We start from the raw sequence: 22,902 nt of genomic DNA, 5'->3' as shown, positions 1-22,902 counted from the left end.
AACCTGTAGTTCTGCTTGAGATACATCGATCTCTCCTCTGTAGACAAATTCTATGATGAATTTGAGATCGCTGAAGCATACGTCCTGTGGCATGATGATAGTTGGATGTTTACATGGATTTGAGAGTAAAAGTTTTTGAAAGTAGGAACTGCACGCCGATAGGACAACCTGTGCAAAATATAATAGAGACAAAAATTCAATGAATTGAATTTTATTAAAATATACATACATGAAAATAAGTTATTCTTTAATATTGTTACCTTGTGTGCCTTCAAGGAAGCTTCGTTGCATGCCAGGGTGACGTCTACGAAAGCCTCGTTTTGCAGGAGTTGATGGAAAACGGATGTCATGTTGGACTGGTAGTTGTTCCAACGTAGGCAGTAGTGCTGCCCAGCCATTCCGCCGCTACAAACAAATAAACACAAATCTGCAGATATATTTTTCTTTTACAAAGATTTCATTAATTTCATTGTTTTCCTTCGATTCAAATTGTTTCAAACCCGATATACAATTATTTTCCATTTTTAATTTATCAGATTAATCAATATTTTCGACACTTTTGTTAAATATCATTTTACGCGCGGGAAAATTTAAATACACTTGTAATAAAAGCACATCATTTTATTGGTTCGTCGTAGTCGGCGTTGTTTCTGCGCGCGCCACATTTGAATTTTTAATGAAACGAGATACAACAACAACAACAACAACAACATAACCAAAAAAAGAAAGAAAGAAATGAAATTACTTTCATTTGACATTCTCTCTTTTCCTTACTTCCGTCTCAAAAATTATGGTCTTCGATCAATGATTTTTCCGATACTATAGCATTGGACGTTACTGAAGAAAAAGAAAAAAGAAGGAAAGAAAGAAAAGAGAGAACCATTTGTAACTATCCATTCAAAAAAGAGAGAGAGAGAGAGAGAGAGAGAGATGAAGATGATCGATCCATATTACTCGGTCTTTTTCGTACCTGTAATGTACGCCCCAATAATGATCTGTATCCATGAATATATTCCTTCTATTATTTTCTTGTTCTTCTTTGGTACCTTTTCCTTGGCTCTTTTTCTATTATTTCCGAATAAATAAATTTAAAAAAATCGTCTTCTTTTTTCCAAAACGGATTAATCGAAAACAAAAAAAAATGATTTACACGATGATAAACACTAAATGAAAAGAATAGAAAGAGATAGAGAAATGAAGGGGGTGGGGGTGGTGGTGGTGGTGGGTGGGTGGTAAGAGTTAGTCAGGGCTTGAAAATAGTAGAAAGATAGACAAAAAAAAAAAGAAAGTATAAAATAACTAAAAGTATTCTCTCGGGTGTCTCCTTTGTAGAAATGACAGGTAAAAAGTGAGAACGCGTGTGCATGCGTGCGGGTGTCAGTGTGTGTGTGTGTGTGTGTGTGTGTGTGTGTGTGTGTGTGTGTGTGTGTGTGTGTGTGTGAGAGAGAGAGAGAGAGAAAGAAAATGTCGATGAACGAGGACGGGTCCAACTTTGCGCGAAAATAACGAATCGAAAGAGAAAAAGGAAGAGTTCGGGCGTTGGTCTGTCGTCTGTCCCCCACACGACATTCACCTGTTCCGTTGGACCGTGTGCTGCTTTATCTACCTCTATCTATCTGACTCTTTATACGGGCCATTCCGACCGTTATCTGTCCGTAGGAACACGGACTTTTATCAGTTGCTTAGACGTGCACCGATAACGTAGAAACTTTAAGCTCTTCTTCTTCCTCTTCTTTTTCTTTTTCTTTTTCTTTATTTATTTCTATCATTCTATCAAGGCTCATGGTTTGTAATTTGTACTATAATATATTACAAATTTCAAAAGTCAAAGTTGAAAGTAGTTTTGTAAAACAATGAACAAACACACAAGTTTGTTCTTGTCCATTCAATTTATTTCAATATATTGAAATTATTTTTGTACGCTTTATTTCATTACTATTTAAAAATAGTTCTTGAATATCGAAAGTAATTTATTTTTGTTAATTAAATCATTTTCCTTTACAAATCCCCTTACAAAAAGAAATATCACATGAAATATTTGTATATGATAGATTTCAAACATAAAATAATGTTGAACAAATGAACAGCAGGGGCAATGAGGAAAAAAAAAGAAGAAGAAGAAAAAAAAATGGTAGAAATAGAAGGAAGAGGGGTAGAAGAATATTTTCTAAGGGTTGATCGAATAGAAAAAGAAGAAAAAGGGTGAACTTTAAGAGTTAGTCGTTGAAAGTTTTCGACTAAAATAGCAGGTATATTCGTAGAAGGGAAAACGAGAGAAGCACCAGGTGCACAATGCCAATGTGTACTACCTGCGAACGAAAGGAGCAAGTACGGTAGAGACAAGGCAGGTGTTTACCTGAACTGTCTCTCTCTCTCTCTCACTCTCTCTCTCTCGGTATTTCGTATGAGAATATTCTTAACATTGGTGAAGGAATAGGTACAATATAATATATATATATATATATAAATATATATTTAATGATTATTTTTTTTGAAAAGAAAAATATTTCCAAAATACCGATCGAAATATAACCCCTTATTTTTTGTTTGTTTTATTTTGACACTGAACGAATCGTATTTTCTCAATAATTTTTAGCCTTCGACTTGTTTTTAAGCCACTCTCGCGTACAACGAAATCAGGTGGATGATAATCAACGATAATTGATTAAGATCGTTTAAGAAATATGACTATATATATATATATTGTGGTGCTGCGAAGAAAAGATTCGATTTCCTGACCGATTAATAATATTTTTTACCAAACGAACCGATCAACACACGCTTTACTCATATATTTCATTATCTTATATTATAATATTTAATTTCATATATTTTTCATTTCCATAATCATTTCAAAAATTCAAATCAATCGATCGAATAACAAGAAAAAGAAAAAAAGAAAGAAAAAAGATATGTTTTACATATTTACATCCCCCATCTTTATTTTATAATCCTTCACAGGTTCCAATGAGAATAATATACCCTGTATCATAAATATATATATATATATATATACATAAATGTGTAAGGGAATTGTGTGATCTCTATAGAAAGACACATACACACACACACATAAGCACACATTGATACTTGAAATTGGGTTACTCATGACACAGATGATGCTCAAAGGCAGCCTGATAATGCGTGATAACGAGAAAGAAATGATGATCAATCGATTACTGTTCTTTCATCCATCTATATATGTATATATATATATATATATGTGTGTGTGTGTTATGTATAGATTTATATCAATGTAAAAAGGTATTTTGTTTTTTCCATCCTTTTATGTAGCTGGTCGTAATCGCTACTACGTGGTTGGAAGAAGTTATATAGAAGGACTGATAGATAATGCTATCGTTTTTAAAAAGTAATCGATATCTCGATCGTTCTACACGTACGTTGTGTTCGATCGTTGTTTCGTCGTTATATTCTATTTGTTTGTATTTCTTTTCTTTTTTTTCTTTTTTTAATTTATTTTATTTCTTTTTTTCCACTTCTATTCAAGGTCTATTACGATAGAGAAGAACACAACGAGCGAATTAGTAGTAGTAGTAGTAGTAGTAGTAGTATTACTTATGGTCGCAGATGATAAAGGGCTGGGGGTGGTGGGGAATCAAGAAATTGTAATGAAAGAGAAAGATCTCGTAAAACAAAAAAATCAAAGAAAATAAAATCAAATATGAAATGTGTGTGTGTGTGTTGTGTATAATAAATCGTAAAAGATCGTTGAGCCATGAAAGAAAGAAAGAAAAAAAAAAGAAAAATATTGGCGTTCTCGTTCGATCTAACATTAATGCGGCGTATAAAGGAAAGATTCAAGGAAAACAATTAAGTGAAAGAAGGAAAGAACTTACAATTAAAGCAACGACGACGACGACGACGACTACGAGGAGAGAACGAAGAGAAAACCGGATGTAACGAGACTCGAGAAGAAACGGAGTGAGACCGGACACGGAACATATCAACTATTTGCTATCTATCTTTCTCTCTCTCTCTCTCTCTCTTTTCGTATTTAAATTAATATTCAACATATGTTTTGATAAATATAGTATAAATATAGTCAAACTAAAATATAATATTATATTATAATATATTAAAATTTATGTAAATATACGCTGTGTGAAAAAAAAAAGAAAAGAAAAAGGAATTATTAACATAAGAATTTATCGGACAAGCGTCCAAATTTTTGATCGGAGAAATTTCATGTTTTTTTTTTTTTTTTTTTTTCTGAAAAAGAAAGGTGATAATTTTCGATGGGAATTCGATCGATCGATCGAACATACGATCAATCGTTCGACAGATCGATCAATCCGTAAACATCGTATTCGATCGATACGCTTTCTCGATGGTTCGTTCTCTTTCTCTTCGCGAATGACACTCTCCTAAGGTTTTCTACTCGCGGATTTCTCTTACGTTACTGCTCGTTCCATAAAGATCTTATACCACACTATAACCGACTTTGTTGACTGCTTGCTTTCCTTTAGAATATAAACTACGAACAGAAACAGAAACAGAAACAGAAACAGAAACAGAGAAACAAATGAAAATAGTAATAGAGATAGGAGAGAAGAAAATGAAACAATAGGACGAGACAATTCGAACGAACTTAAATTCGACTTGCTTGTCGAGAAAGGGTTGTTGCTTTTTTTCCATTTTTTTCCTTTTTCTTTTTTTTTCTTTTTAAATATAAGAAACAGACAAAAAACAGATAACAAAATGGCGGTTCAGAATCTGTGCTAAATAGAAAGAAAGAAAAATAAAAAGAGAGAGAAAGGAGAATTGAAATCTATGAAACAAATAAATGCTCGAACAAAGCGTTGTTAATAATATAATCAAAATAGAAATATAAAATAAATAGAAAAGTGATTCGAAAATTGGAATCACCAATGAAATTTTGTACTTGTGCAAGCAACAAAAAGAGAGAGAGAGAGAGAGGGAAATATGCTCGTTAGAGAGAGTTAACCGCTTAGAAAGTTACTACTTTCTTCCTTTACGAATATCGGTGGAATTGCAAGAGAATCGAAAACAGTACGCTAGAAAAAAAAAAAACTATGTACGCGTGTGTATTTGTATAGGCGTGTAATCCAGTATCTCCAAAAGTTTATGCCAATTTAGAAATATATATATACATATATAAAAATCGACACGAACTTTTCGGATAGCCCAATATTATGTACAACAAAATTACATACCTCTGAGTATATATATATGTAATATGTGTATCTATGTGTTTCTAACATGTACGAGTTTTCTCATGTTATCGAAAAGCGATTTTGCTAGCGGAGAATAAAGAAAAAAGAAGATGGATGGATGGATAGAAAGAAAAAAATAAAAAGGAAAAAAGAGAGAGAAAGAGAGAGAGAGAGAGAGAGAGAGAGAGAGAGGGAGATAGAAGGAATGAAATCCCTCAGGTTTTCTTTCTGGGTGCCATAGAAACGACGACGACGTCGACGTCGACGTCGACGTCGACGAGAACTATAACGAAGAGGAAGAAGAAGAAGCAGAAGAAGAAGAAGAAGAAGAAGAAGTTGTAGTAGTAGTAGTAGTAGTAGAAATAGAAGTCGAAGTAGAAGTAGAAGTAGAAGTAGGGGAGGAACGAACGAACGAACGAAGAACTAGAAGTAGAAGTTAGCATGGGAGTCCTGGAGTTTCTTCTCTACGTCGTCGTCCCTTTCACGTCTCAACCCCTCGTTCCTTCGTTCCCTCGTTCCCTCGTCTCTCGTCCCTTCTCCCTCTGACTTCCTCTTTCCGACCATTTTTCCTTTTTTACTTTTCTCTTTCTTTCTTTCTTTCGTTCGTTCGTTCGTTCGTTCTTTCTTATTCTTTTTCTTTTTCTCTCTGAAACGCCATCCCTACACATCTTTTCCTTCCCTTCTCATCCCTTCCCTTCCCTTCCCTTCTACGATTCATCTCAATTTTTCTTCAAGCTTTTTGTGTCCAATTTCACCTTTCCCCTCGTCTTTCTGCCGACGTTCTCTTCTCCACTCTTCTAACTTCATGTACATATACTTTTTCGAGCTATAGTAGTAGTAGTAGTAGTAGTAGTAGTAGGAAAAGTAAGTGTACTCTGGCAGTGATATTAAATATTAATCAACAAAATTAGCAAAACAATGTTTGTGTGTGTGTTCATATATTGATAATTGTAATAATATATTAATATGATAGTAGAAGATATAATAAAAATACAAATATATTGGTATTAGTAACGCGTAGCAAATAGTAGAAAAGTAAGTTATCCTAGTATTAGTAAAAACTGTACTAGAGTAAAAGTAGTATATTTGGTAGTTGTAGAGTAGTAACGCGTAGCATGACTCTCTGTGTTATGTGTGTGTGTGTGTGAGAGTGTACGAGCGAGAGGGGGTGGGTTGTGGAGCTCGTCCACTTCCTTTCCCCTCACCGCCGTGTCCTCCTTCCGTCTACTTCCTTTCTTTTCCACCCGGTCGTTTCGTCGTTTCTTTCTCCGTACTCTCATCTACCTTTTCTTTCTTTCTTTCTTTCTTTCTTTCTTTCTTTCTTTCTCTTTTTCTTCTTTCTCTTTCTTTCTTTCTTTCTTTCTCTCTTTTTTTTCTTTTCCCCGTTTTTCTCTTTCTCTCTTTTCTGAGCGCACGTTTCTCTTTCTCTCGAACCAACGTTGCCTTCCTTCCATTTACTCGTTCCTCCCTCGTTTCTCCTCCATGAGCAGCACCACCACCTCCAACTCTTCCACCACCTTTCCTTCCTTCACCGTTCCATGGCCGAAGACGCTATTTTCTCGTGGCCCCTTTTCTTCTTCCACTACCACCACCTTCACCTCCATCTCTACCTCTTCCTTTTCCTCCTTCCCGCCACCGCCAGCTCCACCACCACCACCACCACCACCATCACCACCACCCTTTTTCTACTTCTTCTTCTTCTCTTACCTCCCTCCTTCTCTCCCTCGCTCCCTGTCTTTTACTCTCTCACTCCATTTCTTTTTTCTTGCGCTTGGTTTCTCCTCTCTCCACCCTCTCTTTCTTCATAGGAAAAAGGAGAGAATCTCTCAAACCATCCCCCTTTTTTTTCTTTCTTTCGTTCTTTCGTTCTTTGGTTCTTTCGTTCGTTCGTTCGTTCGTTCTTTCTTTCTTTCTTTCTTTCTTCCATCTCTGGTTTTCTTTTATACTTATTTCCTTTTTTTAATCCTTTTATTTCTCCCTTCTCTCTCTCTCTCTCTCTCTCTCTCTCTCTCTCTTCGTATTTCTATCTTATAATTATCTCTCTTTATATTTTTCTTCTTCTTCTCTTTCAGTCATATTATTGATTTCTTGATTTTTCTTCTAAAACTTTATTTTTCTATCTACTTCCATCTTATAATTATCTCTCTTTAAATTTTCTTATTTCTTTTTTTTTTGCTCTATTTTATTTTTCTTTCCATCTATCTCATATTGATTTCTTGATTTTTCTTCTAAATTATATTTTTCTATCTTTTTCTCTTTCTCTTGAATATTTTTCTTCTTATTTTTCTACCTCTTTCTCTCTCTCTCTTTCTCTTTCTTTCTCTCACCTATTGATTTTCTTGATTTTCTTCTTACTTAGTTCTTCTAAACTTTTTATCCATCTCTCTCTCTCTCTCTCTCTCTCTCTCTCTCTCTCGCTCTCTCCCTCATATATTCATCCTCCATCTTAGTTCTTTTCTTTCCTCAACCATTCTTTCCAGATTCTATTCTTCCTTCTCTTCCTCCTCCCCCGAGCTCCCTACATTCTATCCCCTTTTTCTATACCTACATCAGCGAAGGTAACCTTTTCTTCCAAACCCTTCGTACCACTCCCTTTTTACCTTTTCTTTTCACCCATCCATCCATCCACCGTTCTTTTCTTTTCTTCTTCTTCTTCTTCTTCTTCTTCTTCTTCTTCTTCTAACTATACCCAACATCTTTTTATTACGTTTTTCCCTTCAACGTTATCGATGTTCCCTTTTCTCATATTTTCTCTTCCATTTTTTCTTCTTCTTCTTCTTCTTCTTCTTTTTTATCATAGTCGTTCCCTTCGGAAAAGATTTCAAACCTTCTTCGTCTTTTCCGTACTATTACTACGAAAAAGGGTGGTAATGTGGGTGTGGGGTGTGGGAGGAAACGTAAGCGGAAACACGGTTTCTACACCACCACAACCACCACCACCACCCCCGGAACCCTGACGCAACCCTCTGAGCTGTACCTTTTCTTTATTTCTTTCTTTCTTTCTTCAACCCCCTACAAATTCTCATCATCTCACCCTTCCTTCCTTATTTCCTTCCTTCTTTCTTTCTTTCTTTCTTTCTTTCTTTCTTACAAGCTTGGCTCGTTTCTGCTTGCTTTTTCTTTTTCTTTTTTTTCCTCCTTTTGTTTCCCTTTTTCCTTCTTCTCGTTCTAAGTTCTACCCAAAGTCGTTAAATTTCTTTACTTTTCCACGAAGTATAAGGGCTGGCTCCCGAGAAGACTTTTTTTTTCTTTTTTCTTCTTCTTTCTTTCTTTCTTTCTTTATTTCTTTATTTCTTACTTTTTTTCTCCTTTGCTTTTGCTTGTTCATTTCTTTCTTTGGTTAAGGCAGCTGCGTTTCTTTTAGTTTTGACCATTGCTACTGCTATATCCCTCTCATCGTTCGGGTAATATATATTTTCAAAAAACGTGCGAAGGAAGAAGAATGAAGGAAGAAAGTTTTACTGCTGAGGGAATAAAAGAAGATAGTGGGTACGAAGGGGGGTAGAAAGGAAGGAAGGAAGGGTGGTTGGGGAAAACTAGGGTGTACAATATGAGCTCAAAATCGAACATGGATTCCTTGGAAGTTTGCAATTTTCGTTTGGTACCTTGATAAATAAAAAATAATCAAAAATACTCTAATAACCGTGGTATCTCATCCATGGGATAAATTATTTAGCAATTTTTTTCTTCTTCTTACAATTCGTAATAAATTAAACAATAAGGAAGTTTAATTGTTATTTTGATAATAAATTATATTTGAAAATTAAATCATTTTTCCAATTGAAAATTTACGAATATTTTAATATCTGTGGCTCACAATCAGTCCGATACACACGTCTTTAAGTCAACGAATTATCTTATACCGCCATCTGTTAGAATCTTATCGAACTAACAGAGATAATCATGATTCTTTGTTAATAAACAAATAATTCGCAATAAATTGAGATATAAACTATTCCATATTTCAAGTTGGATGAAACTGCACACAGTGTGCAAAATTGTATTAAAATCGGTTCAGTAGTTTAGGAGTTTATTGCGGACAAACAACGTGTGACACGTAATTTATATATATTAAGAAGATTACAATAGTCGATAACGATTGAATCTAATTTTATTCATAAGAAAGAGATTTTGATTTTTTAGAAGAAATATATACATATATATATATAAATTAAAATAATGTATCCTGAATCAAATTTATCAGAGATCAATTTTCTTATGATCGATTGAAAAAAAGATAAATAATATATTATGAAAATAATATCTTACACCTTTTTTTGCCCGTCTTATAAAAATCACTCATTTATATACTTAAATTCGTTTAAATATCGGAATATTAGGTCATAAACCTTTTGGTTGAAAAGAAAGTGACACTAATATACGAGATAAAAAAAGAATAGAAAGAGACAGAAAGAGACAGAAAGAAGACGAATCGTTTTACTCAAGTCCTTGCATTTATAATGAAACAATTTTTAGAAATACATTTAAGAATATTCGATTTCGTAGAAGACACTTTGAATAAATTAGAAATAAATAATAGAAGAGAAACGATTACTAGACATTTCGATTAATAATTGGACTAAAAAAGAATTAAAAAAAAAATAAATAAAAGTAGTAGAGATAAGTTAAATTATAGAAAAAAGAAAATAGAAAAAAAAGAAAAAAAAGAAAAAAAAAAGTCATGTTATTCATAGTCGGTAGTCATCGTAATAGTTTTTTTTCTCTTTATTTCTTTCTGTTGTTTCTCTTCCACGTGAAAATTGGAACGGAACGGGTGAACGGAGTCAACGCTCCAAAACGAGCGTCCACGGAAAGTGCGTGCGAAAGATCCTCGATTCTTTCTCCTTACGGCGAGAAAGTTCACGCTGCTAAACAACATTCAGAGAAAACCACAGAGAAACAAGACAAAGATACAATATTTTATAACAATATATTATACATATATATATACTTAGCATTTGAATTTAATTGAAAGCTTTTTTTGGACCATTTTTAAAATTGACTATGATGGAACTGCAATTAATTTTCATCGTTACTTACACTATCGATTGATTTCTTTCCAATAGAGCACAAGATGGATAAAGAAAGAAACAGTAGAAGAACAGAAAGGGAGGAAAAATGAGAAAGAAAAATCATTTGAAAATATAAGAAAGGACGAAAAAAAAAGGAACAAACAAAAAAAACATAAAAAAAAGGGAGAGAGAAAGTAATAAAAGAATAAAAGGGGAAAAAAAGAAAAATAGACAAGTTAGAGGAGGGAGGAAAGGGAAGAAAGAAAAGCACAGAGAAAATTGAAAATAGAGAGAGAGAATAATAGTAATACCAAATAAAGAGGATAGAAGACAGAGAGAAAGAGGGGGGGGAAAAAGGGAGAGAACGGGATTGAGAGACGTTATGACAAAAAAAAAAATATATATAAAAATGAGAGTGAAAAAGAGAGAATAAATTACATAAATAAATAAATGAATAAATAAATTAATATAATTGAAGAGAGATAAAGAGAAGGAAATAAAGAGAATCAAAATATATAAATAAATAAATAAAGAATAAAAGAGAGAATAAAAGAAGGAAAAAAAAATATAGGAATACAAAGAGATATTGGGGGATGGGGGTAGGTGGGTGAGTGGAGGGTTGTATGTGTGTTGAACAGAAAGAGAAAAAAGAAAAAAAGAGAAAGAAAGAAAGAAAGAAAGAAAGAAAGAAAGAGGTCGCACCAGTCGTCCTTTTTATCAAAAAAGAAAGAAAGGAAGAGAAGGGTAAAGGGGAAGGGGGGGAGGTTATATAGCAAAAAAAGAGTGAGAGAGAGTTGCATTAAAGAAAGTGTAGCTTCGAGGTATAGGGGAGTATAGAGAAAAAAAGGGGGGTAGAAGAATACGAGAAGGGGTTCTCTATATCGATTCTCGACTGCGCGGGAACATCGACTCACTTTTTATCTTTATCTTTATCTTTATCTTTATCTTTATATCTCTTTCTAGTTTTCTTTTTCTATGTGCCATTGGACAAAAAATCTCTCATAGCTTAATAGTAATAATAATAATAATAATAATAATATTCGATAAAGGCAAATATTTATTCTATTCTTTTCTTTTTTTTTATTTATGCAAAACATGTGAATTACATAATAATATTATTTAAATATAAACCTGATTTTTCATAGATAAACATTGTAATATTATAATAAAATATATATATAATATACAATGATATATATTAAAAATTGAATTATATTTATGATTCTATGAGGAAAATGGTAGAGGAAAAAAAAGGAATTCTATTCCACCGAATAAGGGTGAAACGTTTTAAAGTAATAAAAAGAGAATAAATAAGGGAGAGAGAGAGAGAGAGAGAGAGAAAAAAGAAAGGGGAGCAAAGAAAGAAAAAAACGATTCCCATAAGTATTCTTACAAAGAATAATCCACATGAATGACGCTTACCTATCTCTTCCCACATAGCAAATAATTCTATTTGCTTTTGTTTTGCTAACTGCTGGCCTCGATTTTACTAAATATATTATCAAGATCTTTTCTCTCTCTCTCTCTCTCTCTCTCTCTTTCCCCACTTTTTGTCTACCATATCAATATGAACAATAAAAAGAAGAGATAATAAAATAAAATATATTATACAATTAACAAAATGGCAGGGAAGAGTCACGAATAATTATCTGACACGGTTTATGCAATAAACCTAATTAGATTTACATATATATATGTAATCACAGGTACAGCAATCGAAAAAGCAAACGTAACCTATAATACATATATATACATAAACAAACACACATACTAATAGAGAAGATATCGAGGATCTTGAATAGAATGACTCGCGAGTATCGATCGATCGCGAGTACCGTTTCAACGAAAACGAGAACACAGGAGGTAAAGAAGAAAGAAGAAAAGGAGGAGGAGAAGGAAGAGAAAGGGGGGCAATTGTAGGGAAAAAGGGGAGGAGGTAGTCCAGCTTTCGTGACGTCGAAACAGAGAACACGAACAACGTTGGAAACAAGGATAAAGAGAAAGAGAAAGAGAAAGAGAAAGAAGTGTGGTCAACACAACACGTTGAAATAACCAGTCATTGTATATGTTTATATATATATATATATATATATATATATATATATATATATATAGGAAAGAAAAAAGGAGAGAGAGAGAGAGAGAGAGCATTGGTTGGTCACGCGCACGGGTGCGCACGAGTGCGCTCGCGCACACGCGGTCCTAATTTTCGTCCTGTCGTCGTACCGTAAGGTATAACAGTACCGCATTCCGAATGCCCTTCGTTTCTTCGTTTCTTTCCGTTCACCTTTCCAAGAGAGAAAGAGAGAGGAAGAGGGAGGGAAAGAGAGAAAGGTGCAGTACTCTCGGCCTCTCACCTGTTCCCCTTCGTCCTACCACTCTCTCTTCATAATCTCAATGATATACGGATATACGTACGAATTTTATGGTATATTGTGCTACAACCATTTATGTATGTCAATTACATATACTATGTATATTTATATATGATGCATCATTACAATTTTATTTTTATTATTTAATTTAAACAAAAAAAAACAAACATATTGATCTTTCATGAACATTACTACAGACGATAGCATCAACTCGAACACATATATACATATATATATATATAATACATAGATACGTTTTAGGTATATATGAAATTTGTAGGAAACTAACTTTACTCTGTCCGCCATTTTCTTTTAATAACATCAGAACTGAGAAACTCTGAGTAAGAAGTACGGAAAAAGATGAATAGGGAAGAAAACTTTAGATACGAGAAAAGAGAGAGAAAGAAAGATGGATGGATACAGGAAGAAAGAAAGAAAGAAAGAAAGAAAGAAAGATAGATAGATAGATGGATATAGAAAGAAAGAAAGAAAGAAAGAGAGAGAGATGAAACGATGCCGGAAATGTCAATTTCATGAAGAGCGTAGAATGAAATAAAGAAAAAGAGAGAAAAAGAGATAGGAGCGGAGAGAAAGGAAAAATTCTTTCTACCGAAGTAACGACGAAGCAAGAGAGCTATTTCAAGATTATCCTCTCTTTTCCTCAACGTACAAGTAAAATAAAAAGAAATGACATTGATAAAAAGAAAAGAAAGAAAAAAGATAAAAAGTAAGAGAGAAAAATTCTTGTACAATATCACGTTATTACGGTTCTACGCGTTCTCGAATTTTCTACCGTTAAGAAAAAAGAAAAAAAAAACGAACAAAAAATAAAATAGAAAATTTTACAATAGGACAACTAATGTATCGCCATTTTGGTACGAAATACTTCAACTTTGCATATAAAACAAAGGCGAAAGAAAATAAAATGACAACTTTTGACAGATAATATTCGACGAAAGAAAAAGGTAAACAGGTACTTTCGATTTTTTCGATTTAAAAGCCATTTCACCTAGTCTTTTTTTTTTTTCTAACGCATATCCGACTTCCGGTTGAAGCGTCGAGAAAAGAGGGTCGCGAAAAGCACCCTCGTGCTTCTCGTTGGATCAGAGCTCTCTCTCTCTATCTCTCTCGTGTATATACTTCGTTTCGTATCGTGACCCACGCCGCAAGGGGTGATATCGTCTCGTTCAAGGTCGCACGTGGACCGGAAAGTTTATTCTTGCCAGCTTTAGTGAGGCTCATTCGCGTGCTCGCGTTCCTTACCACCAGCTCACGCACGCGCACGCGCAAATATGTAAACACTTGTTTACTCGCTTACTACAAACACATATGTAAACTCGTAGGCATCGATATATATGTATATATAAAGTTTTGTTAATTCGATTTTCGAAAGAAACGTTTCATCTATCATTTTCGAAGTACATACTTTAAGATAAAATAATGTATTTATTTTGTAAATACTTTAACGAATATTGGACAAATAAATTAAAAAAGAAAGAACCCAAATTATTAATTGCATAAATAATTGTGATCTTTAATAACGTTATTGTCAAGAAATAATTTATTAGTTTAATTTAAAGTATGTGATACTTTCAAATCTCCCGCTCTCACCCACGTTAACGTGGAAAACAATCAAATTTATAATTATAATTTATAACAAATGTTAATGTTTATTTAAACATATACACACATAGAGATAAAAAATAAAAAATAAAAAATAAAAAATAAAAAATAAAAGAAAAAAATAGGGTTAAGATTCGTTTGGTAAATTTGATAATTTGCGCGGGAAAAAATGTATCCCCGGTTTGTTTAAGATTGACAACATTTAGCGAAAATAGATCAATATGAAATTTAAAATGGAAGAAGAAGAAGAAGAAGAAGAAGAAGAAGAAATAGTAACCAGAAAAGAAAAAAGATTGCCGTGCTTAGATCAGCGGTAACCGAAAGGACGTTAATTTCCGTCCACCGGTACTCTCCGCGCGTATACCTTACCTTACCGGGTATAACTTGAAATAGTTTCAACCTCGATGCACGACGATTGGGTAGACAGAAAGAGGACGATGATGCATAGAACGAGGACGCGTACCAAGGAGAAAAGTCGATTTCCTCAACGAGGAAGTATATACTGGCTTCATGATAGGAACATATATAGAAGGGAAAGGGAAAGAGAAAGAAAAAGAGGAGAGAGGAGAGAGGGGCAAAAAGAAAGGAGGAAGAAGAAGAAGAAAAGGAGAAGGGGGCCTGCCTGCCTGCCTGGGAGATCCCAGTCTCTCTCGTTGCTTATTTTTTCAGAATATATATATAATATAAGAAAAACAAAAAGAGTCAAATAGAAAAGGAGAATAAGAGAGGAAAAGAAAAGAATACATACATACATACATATGAGAAAGAATGTGAAAGAAAAATGAGGAATGAAATAAAAAAGAAAGGAGGGACAAAAAATGAGCCAAAATTATAATAAAGAATACGAGAAAAAGAATGGAGATAGAAAGAGAAAGAGAGAGAGAGAAAGAGATAAAGGGGGGAAGTAAAATATGGAAAAGAAATGCGAGAAAATAAGAGAGAGAAAATGAACAAAAATGATGTTTTTCTTTTTCTCAAAAATAAGAAGAAAAAAACAGAAATGAAAAAAATAAGAAAGAAATGGAAAGAAAAATTTGAAAGAGGAAAATGTAGAAATAGATAGATTAGAACTAAAAAGGGGGAGGAAAAAAAACAGGAAAAAAAAAGGAAAAAAAGGAAAAAGAGGAAAAAGAGAGAGAGAGAGACAAAGAGTTAGGAGAGAAAGTATAGAGAAGTAGGAGAAGTAGCCCCATGATGGCGCGGACGGAAGGAGCAAAGAAAGAAGGGATTCGGAGAAAGGGTGCAGAAAGAGATAGAGATATATGGATAGATAGATGGATAGATAGATAGTTAGAGAGAGGGAGGGAGAGAGAGAGAAAGAAACAGATAGAAAAAGAGATAGATAGATAGAGGGCGGCGAACGAGGAACAAGAGAGTCTCTTTGTGTACGAGCGAACACCGAAGGGATGAAAGGAAAGGATGAAAAAGCTGAGGGGACAGATGGCCCTTTCAGACAATGAGAAACTCGAGAGATAAGGGGAATACGACCAAGAATATATATATATATATATGTGTATGTGTGTGTGTAAGTATATAGATAGAAAGAGAAAGAGAAAGAGAAAGAAAAATAGAAAGAAAGAAAGAAAGAAAAGAAATAAAGAAAGAAATAGAAGAAGACGGATGTAAGAGAAGGAAGCGCTGGTAAAACTACTTTTTCGTGATGGAGTGAGTATGGGGGTGGGAGGTGGGAGTGAAGGGCGGGACAGGGGGATATAATGAACGATGGTGAAGAAAGAGAGAAAGAAGAGAGATGTAGGGGGAATAAGAAAGACGACTAACGGATGATGACTCAGTGAAAGAAAAAGAAAAGAAAAAAGTAAAAAGAGAAAGAGAAAGAGAAAGAGTAATGGCGAACACCAAAAAATTAACCAACACTGATGGAACAGTGTAATATATCGTTAAATACGATTAATTCTTCGATAAAATTCTAATTATTATTATTATGTATATTTTTATATGATTGATGTTATTATACATTTAATATTATAATAATATTACAAGTTAAATTTTACTCATCAATTTTATTATTATCATTATTGATTTGTAATTAAAGATTCCTCTCGAGAAATAAATATGGCGGAGTCTTTACGGTAACATCAACGACACATACGATGTTTAATAATAATAATAATAATAATAATAATAATAATAATAATAATAATAGTAATAATAATAATAAAAAAAGAAAGGTAAGAAAAAAAAAGATACGAGAGAACGTGGAAGGTAAAAAAAGAAGAAAAAAGGAAGATAAAGAAAGAGAAAAATATGAGAGAAGTTCTACGTGGCCTTGGACCAAAAGAAGAGATCACGACCTAACCTAGCAAGCTGAATAAGAGCCTGAGGAGTCCATGCGTAATTATGCGTCTTTCTCTTTCTCTCTCTCTCTCTCTCTCATTCTCTCTGATTCTGTTTTTATATTTGCAAATAGGAAGATCACAAAAATATTTCTACTGGTCGTCGCATAGACTATTTTTTACCTATTTTTATCACGCATAAAAGAAAATACAAGAGAACACATATCTTTTCAAGAAAGAAGAAATATTTTTTGTATTTTGAATATAAGCGCACGTATGTGTGTTTGTTACACCACGGTTGAAGAAAAGTGTAATCATTTATTGACATTCCATTTATAGGGTAAATATAAACTGGATATGTCTGATCGCAATAGGTGTATTCAAACAATCAGGTGTGTACCATTTAAATATTCCCTCTATTGGGCTTACTTTTGCTTTATATCAAATATATATAATATATAGAAGTACAATTTTACCAACAGATCAGTATGCATAATATTACATTAAGATGCAACATCTATTATGATCAGCAATCTCTTATCATACGTACGTAATACAGTATTAAAGTTACCCTCGATATTTGTGCATAATTATCCTAGGGAGATATGCGATAAGATCGACAATCTCTAACTTGATAATAACGCGAAGAATATTTTCAAGAAATAAAATGAAATTATTCGCAATTTTTCCATAATAATATTATATAAACAATACTGTATATATTCCATTTAAAGAAACAAAATTGATCCTTTTACCTTTTTCAACAAATAAATATACCGCGCATATATGATGTATACAAAACTTTTTCGTACAACGCCTACTTAATATACATTTATATGAGATATAAAAATTTTGTTTAAATATAATATCAAATAATAATAATAATAATAATAATAATAATTTTTGACCGTTATAAATGAAGAAGTATCGTGAGTATAATGTGCATCGTTATATGCACACATACGCAAACACATGAATGCGTCAGAAAGAAAAATACGAAAGATTCTTACTTAACGTAAGTAGTAACACGAAGGAAGGAACGAAGGAACGAACGAACGAACGAGCGAACGAACGAACGAACGAACGAACGAATGGTGGAAGAGAAGAAGAATCGATCGTTGAAGTTCTCTCCTTCTCTCATTTTATCTATCTTTCTTTCTTTCTTGCTCTCTGAGTTCTTATATTCCCCCATCACTCTCTGTCTCTCTCTTTATCTTCTCTTTCTTATGCTTCTCTTCCCTCCGCGGTTCCCTCTTCTTCCATCTTCTCTTTTTCTTCTCCCACTATTCCTCTCTCTCTCTCTCTCTCTCTCTCTCTTCCTTATAGCCGTCCTAGTCTTTTAAGAAACAGGATGCGCTGGCATAAGAAGAAGAGAAAGAAAAAGAGAGGGAGAGAAAGGCAAGAGAGGGTTGCCAACGGGAAAGAGGAAAGAAAGAAAGAAAGAAAGAAAGAAAGAAAGAAAGAAAGAAAGAAAGAAAGAAAGAAAGAAAGAAAGAAAAAGATAAAAAGAAAGAAAGAGATAGCAGTACCAGCAGCACCAACAGCGTTGAAGTAAGAGAAGCTTGTAGAAGGAGTAGAACGAGGAGGAGGTGGAGGAGGAGGAGGAGGAGGAGGTGGTTGTGGCGAAAAGGGTAAAGGGGGAGACGAAGGTGAAGTAGGAGAGAACGACGAGAAGAAACGAGCAAAGAGAAAGAGAAAGAGGACGAGTAGGTGAAGGTTGAGGCGGGGCTGACGGGGTGGGGAAAGAAGGTAAGGGAAAGAAGAGGAGGAAGAGGAGGGAAAAGAGGAGGAAAAGAGGAGGGAAAAGAGGAGGGGAAGAGCCGGCAGATCGAAAAGCAAGAAAGAAGGAAGTGTGGTGGTTAGGGTGGTAGTAGTAGACAGGATACCGGTGTGAGAGAAAAAGAGAGAACGAAAGAGAGAAAGAGAGAAAATAAAAGAGAAAGAGAGAGAGAGAGAGAGATAGTGTAAAGAAAAATTTCTCGCTTCGTCTCTCTCTTTTCTACCCACCCTACCTTCTATCTTTTAGAAAGACGCCGGATAGATGAGAGAAAGAGAGAGGAGAGAGGAGAGGAAAGAAAAGAAAAAGAAAAATGGCGAAGTTATACACCATCTCTCTTTTTCCCCTCTCTTTTTCTCTCTTCTGCGTATTTCATTATTTCATTTTATATCATCTCGTTCTATATTTCACATTTCACCTTACTATTACATTTTACATTTTAATTTTTGTTATATCTTATTTCTTAGGTTTTTCTCAACTACATCTCTACCTTCTAAGTTCTATCTTCTTCTTCTTCTTCTTCTTCTTCTTCTTCTTCTTCTTCTTCTTCTTCTTCTTCTTCTCCTTCTTCTTCTTCCTCTCTTTTTCTTCTTCACCGTAATAACCATTACTGTTTTTCTCTTGATTTCTTTCTTTATCTCGTTCTTTTTATCTCGTGACTAGTAGTACTGCTACTACTACTACTACTACTACTACTACTACTACTACTACTACTACTTCTAGTACGTGAGTCAGAATAGCAGCAGCACGGAGAGGAAAACTGGCGAGTTTAGAAGAGGAGAAGAGGAGAAGAAAAGGAAAGGAAAAAAACAGAAGGAAAGAGGGCGACGTCGTAGGAAGTTAGAAAAGCTTAAAGCTACCTATAACTATAGCTACAGCTAAAGATAAAGATAAAGATAGTAAGATACATAGATGGTAAGGACAGATATATAGATATATAGAAATATAGAAAGAAAAGGGGTCGCGAACGGGAATACGAAGAAATACGAAGAGATACGAAAACATACGAAGAAGACTTCTAGCGGAGCTGCGCAAGAGAAAATGACAAAGAGAAAGAGAAAAGAAAGAGAAAGAGAAAGAGAAAGATTTATATATATATAGAGAGAGAGAGAGAGAGGAGAGAGAGAGAGAGAGAGACCAAAAAGAGAAAAGAGAGAAAAGAGAAACGGTGAGAAGGGGTGGTCGATTCGATTGGAAAGGCTCTTTCTCTCTCACGCGAAAGAAGGAAAGAAAGAAAGAAAGAAAGAGGTGAACGGGGAAAGGTGGGGCGGGGGAAAAGAGGAAAAAGAGAAAGAGAAAGAAAGAGAGAGAGAAGACCTCTTTCCTTTTACCAGCGTTTTCTCCGTATTACGCTCCGTACTTTCCGTTGTTCCACCTCCTACCACCCCTCCTCCTCCAGCTCGCTCCCTCTTACCTCGGTCCACCTTCACATACGTATAGAACGTTTCTTCTTCGTAAAGTTCGCTTCATATACACTACTTTCAACACACTTACGAGTGCATATGTATATATGCATTATATATATATATATATATATATATATATACACACAAAAGTGTGCTTATTCTTTTCTTTCTACCTTCTCCTTCCTTTGTCTCTTGCTTTCTTTCTTTCTTTCTTTCTTCCCTACTTTCGTTCGTTCTCTTTTCATCCCTATCTCTCTCATTTTTTCGATGATGATGATGATAATGAAGATGATGATGATGATGATGATGATGATGATGATGATGATGATGATCGTACGTTCGTTCGTTCGTTCGTTCTCTTTCGTACGTTTTCGTTTACCATTCGTTTACCTCGACCTTCTTGTCGATCTATCTCTTTCTATTTATTTTTGTTTTTATTTCTCTCCACCACTCTACGGCACCTTTTTTTTCTCTTTCTTTCTTTCTTTTTCTGTCCTACCTTTCCATGTGTCTCAATTATTATACGACGTTCCACGGACTCTCCTCTCTCTCTCTCTCTCTCTCTTCTCTACATTCTCTTGCCGTGAGAGAGGATGAGAAAGATGAAAATGAGAAGGTGGTAGTGGTGTAGTAGTGGTGGTGATGGTGGTGGTGGAGATTGTGGAAGAGAAAGAGGATGAGGATGAGGATGAGGAGGAGGAAGAGGAGGCTAGCTTTATACGTGGGTGAACGGGAAAATGTCTTTTGAAACCTTTCTAGGTCGCTCTCGATCGTTCCCCTTACCTCTCATCTCCTCTCCTCTCCTCTCCTCTCCTCTCCTTCGTCTATCTTTCTCTTTCTCTTTCTTTCTCTTTATTTTTTTCTTTTTTCTATCTCTTTCTCTTGACATCCCTCGAGCGAAGCTCAATTCATATACACTCGATTTCGCATTCGATCCTATCCGAAATGTTTCTCTCTCTCTCTCTCTCTCCCTCATTTTCTATATTTCTATTTTTTTTTTTTTTTTAAACCAAATTTTATTCTAATCCATAAATCTCTAGTAGGGAAACATTCCCTCAACCCTATTCTTGAAATTGAATACAATTCATGTATTTATATTTATATTTATCAATGCTTTCCTCCTTACAATGTTTATTTATTAATTTATACTTAAAAATGCCCTTTAAACTTTCATCTCATATTTTCGTACATATACACATACACTTACACATATGTGTACACGGTGTATATATATAAATATTTACACACACAATAAGTCATATTAAATATCGATTTGGATTTTGTTATCGTTAAAATGTCATCGCTGTATATACAACACACTCACACAATATTTATATATATATATACGTCATATTATATATGTCTCATATGTACCAATGTACCACACGTGTGCATATATGTATACGTTCTTTCATATATTTTTTGTTCTTTATTCTCCTCTCTTTTATCTTCCATTCTTTATCTTTATTTCTTTCTATACGAGTCTCTCTTTTCTGGTCGTCCTCCGGAACTCGATCCTTGAAATGCCTCGAGGAAAGAAGAATAGGAAGAGAGGGAGAAAGGAAAAGAAAGAAACGGAGAGAAAGAGAAAAAAATAAAAAGAGAGAGAGAGAGAAAGAGAGACTCGCAGTTGGTTCGACCGAGAGACAGAAATACGAGGAAAGAGAATAACGAAGAAAAAAGAAGAGAAAGGCACACACTCTATATATCTATACATATACATATACATATACATATACATATACATATACATATACATATACATATACATATATATGTGCTTCTATATATCTTGTCTTTGTATGTGTATCTGTTGTCTGTCCATCCGTCCGTCCGTCTGTCTATCCGTCCGTCCGTCTGTCCATCCGTCCATCCGTTTCTGTATGTGTGACAGATAAAGGGAGAATGACAGAGATAGAAAAAGAGATAAAAAGAAAGAGAGAGATAAAAAAAGGATAGAAAAAGAGAGGTAACATAAAGAGAGAGAGAAAAAGATAAAAAAAGAATAGAGAAAAAGATAGGTAGAAAAAGAGAGATGGAAAGAGAGATAGAAAAAGAGAACTAAAGAGAGGGACGGAAAGAGAGAGAGAGAGAGAGAGAGAGAGAGAGAGAGAGAGTCAGAAGAGGAAAGGCGTCTCTCTCTTTTTCTCTCTCTTTTCTCTCTCTTTTTCTCTCTCACCCAGCACGACGCGAACACGGCAAGGCCGAGGAGAGAAGGAACAGTAAAATTGTGGAGAATGTGTACGCGCCATCAGGGTGGCCTAGATTCGGTCAAGACCTGCTTTCTAGGCAGCATTTCTCTTTATCACCGGCTACGCCGGTGTACAACTCTCTGTCTCTCTTTCTTTCTCTTTTTTTTCTCTTTTCTCTCTTTCTACTTGTGTATATTTCTTCTGTTTATACGTTTGTGCGTATGCATGCATGATACGTTTGTATCTGTATGCATTAATATATGTATCCTATGTGTGTGTGTGTAGGTAGTAGGTAGGTACGCGCGAGCATGTTGGTGAACGTTCGGTGGGTTCGCGATGCCAGAGAAAATCCTCGAATGCAAGTATATATGCACGGTTTTTGTGTGATGTGTGTGTGTGTGTATGTACGTTGAATTGTATTATACTCCGTTGACTTGTATGTGTTGTGTGTGTTTTCTTGTATATGTTGTGTACCGTGGAGAAGCGACGCAGCGGGAATTGACCCTCGATTTTTAGTGTCGCTTAGTCGTACTCGCAATCGAGTATGTTCCATGATAAACTTGTAGAATATATCGTGGTTTTAGACATTTTTTTTTTCTTTTTCATTTTTACGAATTTTATTTATTTTTCATCTAGGATTTATTTCTTTCTGCCATTCTTTTTTTTTATTTCAAAAAGATGGAAAGAAAAAACGCCCTCCTCCCATTAAATTTGTATTTTGATAGGGCTTAATTACAGTTATATTTAACAATATTATCTGTAACTGTATCTTATTTTATATTATTTTTAAAGAATTCGAAAGGGTGAAATTTATCAAAGAACAAATAGAATTATATTTGAAAATAATTGTATAAAAAACAACGCTGAAACACACTGGTTTTTCATCCACTTCTGTTTTTCATTCTAAAAAAATAGACGGAAAGAAAGACCCCCGAAAGAGAAAACAACCACTAAGATTTACATATATATCGTTAGGGTTGCGTTAGGTTATGCTCCACGATACACAACCTATAGACTCTTTTTCTCTT

At 34.4% G+C, this 22,902-nt stretch overlaps 1 protein-coding gene across 1 annotated transcript in view; it reads right to left on the bottom strand.

The window, feature by feature from the left end:
- Psq (pipsqueak) overlaps nt 1-22,902 on the bottom strand; it is a 51,130-nt gene that overhangs the window by 25,390 nt on the left and 2,838 nt on the right. The window contains exons 2-3 of the mRNA XM_015323110.2: nt 261-405; nt 4-168 (exon numbers count right to left, since the gene is read on the bottom strand). Coding sequence (XP_015178596.1) covers nt 4-168; nt 261-405 — 310 coding nt within the window. The remainder of the gene's footprint in view (nt 1-3; nt 169-260; nt 406-22,902) is intronic.

Source organism: Polistes dominula, unplaced genomic scaffold (genome assembly GCF_049000335.1).
Source record: "Polistes dominula isolate Pdom_NZ unplaced genomic scaffold, Pdom_raw_medaka contig_27, whole genome shotgun sequence".
Classification (NCBI taxonomy): Eukaryota; Metazoa; Arthropoda; class Insecta; order Hymenoptera; family Vespidae; genus Polistes; species Polistes dominula.
Note: the sequence above shows the minus strand (reverse complement) of the source record. Positions and strands in the feature narration are given on the sequence as shown.